The following is a 6,796-nucleotide window of genomic DNA, read 5'->3' as shown; positions in this document are numbered from 1 at the left end:
AAGACTTCAGACTTCAGCACCTCTTAAAAAACAAACTATTGATTAAGACTTCATACTTCAGACGAGTGTCAGTTTATAAAAATAAACAGTTTTTATCGATTCAAATTTTAGACTTCAGCACCACCTCTTATTAATCAGAAGTGAAATAAGACTTCAGACTTCAGCACCTCTTAAAAAACAAACGCCACCTAAGATTTACAATACATATATATGATTAATGGTTGTACCAACTTTTAAGTAAAATTACACATTAACCCGTAGTTACTGTTACAAAGTTATTGCTCCAAAGGACCGTCTGTTAGAGCTGAAAGTTTTGAAATTTTATCTGACAAAATGAACAAAGTAGAAAAGATGAAGGACTAAAATGAAACAATAGATTACGCCACTTTGGGTCTCCAAAAAGGCGGTAGTTTAAACCCTAAAAACTCTCTGCCGTCGTGCAATTTGAAGGTTTTGTGAACTCCGTTTGTACCACCGTTCCCTGAGCGCCGTCGACGACGAAGAAATTCGCATTAGGTATGTTTCCGATTCTTTTAATAATATTCAAACGATAACTGCAATCTTCAATTTCATTTATCGATTTCTTTGATTTGTCTTATAATGTCGTTAGTTGGTGATGTTCTGGATTGTGATTTYATGATCMTGTTTATGTTGCTTATAAYGYATTCACTTCGATTGATATACTTGTGTGATTAGTGGTTGCGTTGATGGATTGATCAATTGTACTCTGTTGGTTTTGACGTCAAACCTAATGCAGAATTGTTTATTTGTTTAATTATAGTACGAACATTGTTCTATCGGCACCACTTGTTACTGATAAAAGCTGATGTTATTTGCAATTTGTCATAGAAGAGTTACAAATTTGTGACTCCTTTAAAGGCATCAGAAATCTAGCTAGAATGGAGGTCATCATGTCATCTCCCATACAGAACTGTTCAGGGTTGGAAAATGCTGGAGGTGACGTTTCTGCTAGTCTGCGTAGTAGACATCAGGAAAGAAAGAAGAAAAAGCTGCTCAGAAGAGAAAATAATAAAAATCCTGATAGCAAACTCGAAGTTGCTCAACAAAATGTTGATGTGATCCCACAGTCTTCCATTSAGGATAATGCAAATACTGATCTAGGTACAACTGCAACCTTTCAGCTGAGTAAACGCAAAATAAGAAGGAATAAAAAACTGCTAAGAGAAGATGCTGAAAACCCTGAGAGCAAACTGGAAGTTGCTAATGTTGATATGATCCCACAGTCGTCCATTCAGGATAATTCAAATACTGATCTAGGTACAACTTCAACCGTTCAGCTGAGTAAATGCCAAATAAGAAGGAATAGAAAACTGCTCAGAGAAGATGCTGAAAACCCTGAGAGCAAATTGGAAGTTGCTCGTCAAAATGTTGATATGATCCCACAGTCATCCATTCAGTATAACCCAAATGCTGATCTAGGTGCAACTGCAACTGTTGAGCTGAGTAAACGTCAAATAAGAAGGAATAGGAAACTGCTCAGAGAAGATACTGAAAACYCTGAAAGCAAACTGGAAGTTGCTCGTGAAAATGTTGATATCATCACACAGTCGTCCATTCAGGATAATCCAAATACTGATCTAGGTACAACTGCAACCGTTCAGCTGAGTAAACGCCAAATAAGAAGGAATAGAAAACTGCTCAGAGAAAAAACTGAAAACCCTGAGAGCAAACTGGAAGTTCCTTGTCGAAATGTTGTTGTCATCACACAGTCAGAGAGTTTTGCAACCCCTGATGCAGAGATGGTGTCAAAAGGAGAAGAGCGCACAAAAGTTGCCAATGGTCGGATGGGGTCAGATATGCCTAAAAATGTTCACATTGAGGGTACAATACAAAAGAAAAAGAAGAAGAAATCAAGGAAAGAGAAACCAACTTTAGGTGAAATTTTGAATCCCCGACAGTTAGAGGACATGGAAGTTGCCATTGGTGAGATGGATTCAGGTACAACTGCAACAGATCATATAGTGTCACAAAAGAGAGAGAAGCAGAAATTAGAGAACAAGGATCCAGCCTCAGGTGACATTTTGGATACTCGTGGGTGTGTACAAGACATGGCACTTGCAAAGAAAGGCCTAAGCAGTACTAGAGCTCTTGAATCAACAAGTGGTGAGTCAGTCTCATGTAAAACTGCAACTCCTGATGCAAAGATAGTGTCAAAAGGAAAAGAGCACACAAAAGTTGCAAATGGTGAGATGGGATCAAGTGAAACGAAAAATCTTAATGTGAATGGTACGGTACTAAAGAGAAATGAGCAGAAATTAGAGAACACGAGGCCAAACGTAGGTGAAATAGTGAATTGCCAATACTTGCAGAACCTGGAAGCTGGCAATTACGAAGCACATAGTACGAGTGCAGCAAAGAAAAAGAGRSATAAGCTAAAGAAGAAAGCAGCCAAAGGTGAAATTTCGACCACCAGTGAGAATACAGAGGACTCGGTAATTGCAAAGAAAGACGCAGGTACAAACAAAGTTTTTGAAGCAATAAGTACCGAGTCAAAAAGAGAAGACAGCATGGAAATTGTGAATGGTGAGAAGTGTCTAAGAACAACTCCCCTAGGTGCAGATACAATGATTAAAAGTGTCGGGTGCACAGAGGTTGTCAGTAGTGAGATGGGCTCAAGTGGAGCCATGATCATTGTTGAGACCACGGGTTCAAGAGGAACATCAACTCTTGATATGAATACAGTCTCTAAAAGAGAAGAGCACACAGGCTCAAGTGGAACCACAATTACTAAAACAGTATCAAAAGTAGAAGAGTGCACAGAAGTTGGCAACATTGAGACAGACTCAAGTATAAGTAGGAAGACGGAAAAGCTGAGAAAGAAGAAAGAGGGGGTGGGTTTGAAGGCAATCGATGTGATACCTCAGGTTCCCACATCAAGGAAAAAGCTTATTATTTTAGATGTAAATGGGTTGCTYRMAGATATTTGYTTTTCTCCACCAAAGGATGYCAGAGCGGATATGTATATGCTAGGACGAGCAAGTAAGACTTGGTTTCCAATGTGCTATTTGGTGATAACTATAATTTGAAGTTATTTATGATATATAACCATGAATTATTGTTTACCAAGCTTATTATGGATGCAGTATTCAAGAGACCCTTCTTGGATTATTTCTTGTACTTTTGTTTCGCAAAATTTCATGTTGGCATTTGGTCTTCGAGAACCATGTACTGTTCGGTTTATTTCTTTCTAGTTTCTTTGTTTCTCTATTACATAGTGTTCAGTAACATGTAACTCTTGAAATTATATGCAGGAAAGTTTTGGATCCAGTGGTTAATTATCTGTTGGGAGATTTGAAGTATAAATTGCTCTTTCTTTTGGTGAGTGCTTTTAGTTATATCTGTTGAATCCAGCTAGTTTCACCTTTATACTCTAGTTATGATCTGTCTCAAGAAAGGATGATCACTGGTTGGGTTCTTAATAGTCATATCAATTATCAATCACCTTTTATATGGTTTATATGCCCATTTAATTCATCTGTCTATATTTGAGAGATGACAAAGTCAACAATTAACACTCCTTCCATCCCAAAACAAATGCCCACAATGAGAAAGATGCACAATTTTAGAAATGTGTGATTATTACATTTTTTTAATCAACTAAATACCCTAAATAATAGATTGAGTAATGAATTTCTTCATCTCATAATTAAGGGTAGTATTGGAAACTGGAAAGTAGACACTTACTTTTGAAAGTGGACATTTATTTTGGGACAAACTATAGAAGTGTGGACACTTATTTTGGGACGAAGGAGTAGTTATCAGTAACATGTTTTTTATTTACTCAGTTGCCTCTATTGTAATTTTAGCAACATCTGATCTTCACATGTATGGAAATTTGCAGGATGGTTCCAGTTGCACTAATTCAGGGATGAGGACTCTGGAAGAGAAACATAAGTACATAGTCTTTAAAGATCTAAGAATGATTTGGGAGAGAAATGGTCCCCCTAATTCTTGGGTGAAAGGAACTTTTAATGAATCAAATACATTGTTGTTGGATGATTCTCCATACAAGGCATTGCTCAATCCTGTAAGACTGTTAGCTTTCTTTTGAACTCATAAATTTCTTGTAAATCCTTAATCGTGTTCCAATTATTAATTGATTTTGTCCCAATAAAAAAAAATATTCACTTTGTCTTGATTTACATTCGTTATCTTGCAGAAACACAGCGGAATCTTTCCTGTGTCTTACACCTACAAGGATAAGAATGATAACTTTCTAGGTGAGGCATTTTATAGCTGATTTTGCTCCAGTTTTTTAAGTTATGCTTCTTAAAAGTTAAATCATTAAATTTCAGGGTTCCAAAAAGAGTTGTTTCAACTCATCTGCATCTTACTAATTGCTAACAAGTAAACATGTGAGAGCATCTCCAACAACTATGCTAAAATAGAGATTTTGGAGATTTTTTTGCTCCAACAACCTTGTTTAGGAGAGAGAAATAATATCTTATTAATATATTGAATATTTTAATAATATAATTAATGTTGGAATCTCTAAAATAGAATAGTTGTTGGAGTTGGATGTAATTTTTTTTGAGATTTTAACTTTTGATACTCTAATTTAGAAAAAATTATAGAGTATCTAGTGGAGATGCTCTTATAACATGTGCTCTGCAACCAAAGGGCCTTTGGCCTAGCGTATCGGAACCTTCGGTCTCCTAGGAGGTCAGGGGTTCAATTCAGTAAGGAGGGTGTGCGAGTTTATTTGTTGAATTTGCCATATACAAATATTATATACTTAAAAAAACATGTGCTCTGCTAAAAGCAAAATGATTATGGATTTAGCTAATCTTAAAAAAGGGTATACGCCATCCTTTGTTTGGTTTAGGGAAGATCCATTAGTACTCCTCCTGTTTGTATGTTTTGTTTGTTGTTTGCCTCTCTGTGTGTGGTTGCTTACTCCTAACACGTTTTCACATTTTAGCACTGTCTTTTTTCCAAGTTCTTATGTTCTTTTTCAGCAAAAAATTTTGACCAAGTTTTATCCTTTCTTTTCGCACGTTTTGCACACGCCGGGGTTCTTCACAAGAACAGTCACTCTATTCTTTGAGTTAGAGGCTATGTCTGCTATGTCCCACCTGTAGACCCCACCTCCCGGTCCTCCCAGTGGGATATACCGGGTTTGTTTGGTTTGATTCAATTTGGGTTATTCGGCATTTTGTTCCCATCTTCATTTCGCCTTGTAGCAAGATCCATAACCACTTATTCATTTCTTCTAACACCATAAAATAGGACCCACAGAATGAAAATATTGAGACCAAAACAATCAAGCAGATAGGATGCAAGCATATCTACTCCATGGCAGTACAGTTTTTATTTCCTTTTTGTTCTTTTTTTTGTTGCAAATAGAAGTAATCTTAGGTGTGTATTTGGTATGTGGTACAGGACGGTACATGACCATCTTTTTGTTACCACGTTTGGTTCGACATTAGATTAGGACCGACCGGACCAAGTGGGACAAAAATTCATTTTTTTGTCCCATAAAAATAGTCAAATAGGTGGAATAAAATCAGGAAGATGACACAGGATTAGATTAGTAAATTACTGAACTACCATGTCAAATTAAAACCCTAAAACCTTCCACAATTCTTTCACCCCCTCCCTTGCTCTCGCTTATTCGGTTCGTGTACCAAACGCAACCTAAGAGACCTATTCAGTGATGGTGTAAACGCGTTTTACTTCTTCCTGCAGGTCCTATGGGTGTTCTCAGAAACTATCTGCATGGTGTAGCGGCCACCGATAACTTGAAGATGTATGTGGAACAACACCCATTTGGTCAAAGTTACATAGACGAAAAAAACCCACATTGGAGCTTTTAATCGCGTGTTCTCATGTCTGGAAATTACTAGTCCGAGGTGAGAATCATTGTTCTGAATACAACCAAGGAGTAGAGACATCAATAACAAATGAAAAGATGATGTGTAACCGAAGGGTTATTGGCCCAACATTATTCGGGTTACCAGTAGATCCCAAAAAGTAAGGAGTGTGTAAGAGTTTTGCCGTATATAAATATAAGAAGCCATTTACCAGGCTTACTGAGTAAGCGCTTATTGGATGTCACTTATCTTACCAATAGAGCATATGAAGGAATGGGGATCTTAATTTGTAAGAGACATAGGATGGGCCAAGAATCTTACCCGGTAATTGGGAGAGAAGACTTTTACCTGATAAGCGTTTACCAGGTAAAAACGCTTACCACCAATCTGTTTTGATGGCAGAGAATATTAGGTGATACGGTCAGGGACGGACCCCCAAGGGTGGTTGTGGTGGCACATGCCATCATATTGTTCATCCGTCGTAAGCTAAAAAAAATAGGTTCGTGAAAGGTGTGACCGTATTGTTTTAGAATGTGCAACCGTTTTATATGGTGCCACCATATAAAAATAAACCTGGGTCCGTCCCTGACAAAAATCCAAGGAAATTCTGTTAAAATCATCATATTTTCAATAATTAATTCACTGCAAATACAGTTATATCTTATATGTTCAACCATACGTAATTAAATTTATTTAAATAATTGACATGTAATATTACATATATTTGAAAAATGACATCATCCATGCATACGATGTCCAGTGACATCGTAATTTCACTTTTTGACCATAAATGATGATTGACAAGTTTGTGTTGTTTTCCAATGCATATACTTTATTGGAAACGTATTAACAAAAGGGAATGCTAATGGCGGACGTTGATTGTTTGTAAATTATGCATCTTTAAAATCTATAAACATTAAATCAATTTAATAATATATTTAATATTTAATTATCATTATCAT

General features: G+C 36.6%; 1 protein-coding gene across 4 annotated transcripts; it reads left to right on the top strand.

Moving 5' to 3' along the window:
* The first annotated feature begins 429 nt into the window (after positions 1–429).
* On the top strand, positions 430–6,046 carry LOC112515662. Of its 4 annotated transcripts, none has more exons than XM_025122569.1 (7): positions 430–516; positions 853–3,000; positions 3,105–3,186; positions 3,273–3,339; positions 3,863–4,048; positions 4,181–4,241; positions 5,710–6,046. In XM_025122569.1, exons 2-7 carry the CDS (start codon positions 900–902, stop codon positions 5,835–5,837), a joined length of 2,625 nt encoding a protein of 874 aa, XP_024978337.1. In that variant the 5' UTR covers positions 430–516; positions 853–899; the 3' UTR covers positions 5,838–6,046. The 4 variants fall into 4 exon arrangements, with proteins under 4 accessions (XP_024978337.1, XP_024978335.1, XP_024978336.1 ...); XM_025122567.1 differs by having other exon boundaries at positions 850–3,000; XM_025122568.1 differs by having other exon boundaries at positions 782–3,000.
* The last annotated feature ends 750 nt before the right edge of the window (positions 6,047–6,796 follow it).

Source organism: Cynara cardunculus (assembly GCF_001531365.2).
Source record: "Cynara cardunculus var. scolymus isolate 2C chromosome LG 7, CcrdV1, whole genome shotgun sequence".
Lineage (NCBI taxonomy): Eukaryota > Viridiplantae > Streptophyta > Magnoliopsida > Asterales > Asteraceae > Cynara > Cynara cardunculus.
Note: the sequence above shows the minus strand (reverse complement) of the source record. Positions and strands in the feature narration are given on the sequence as shown.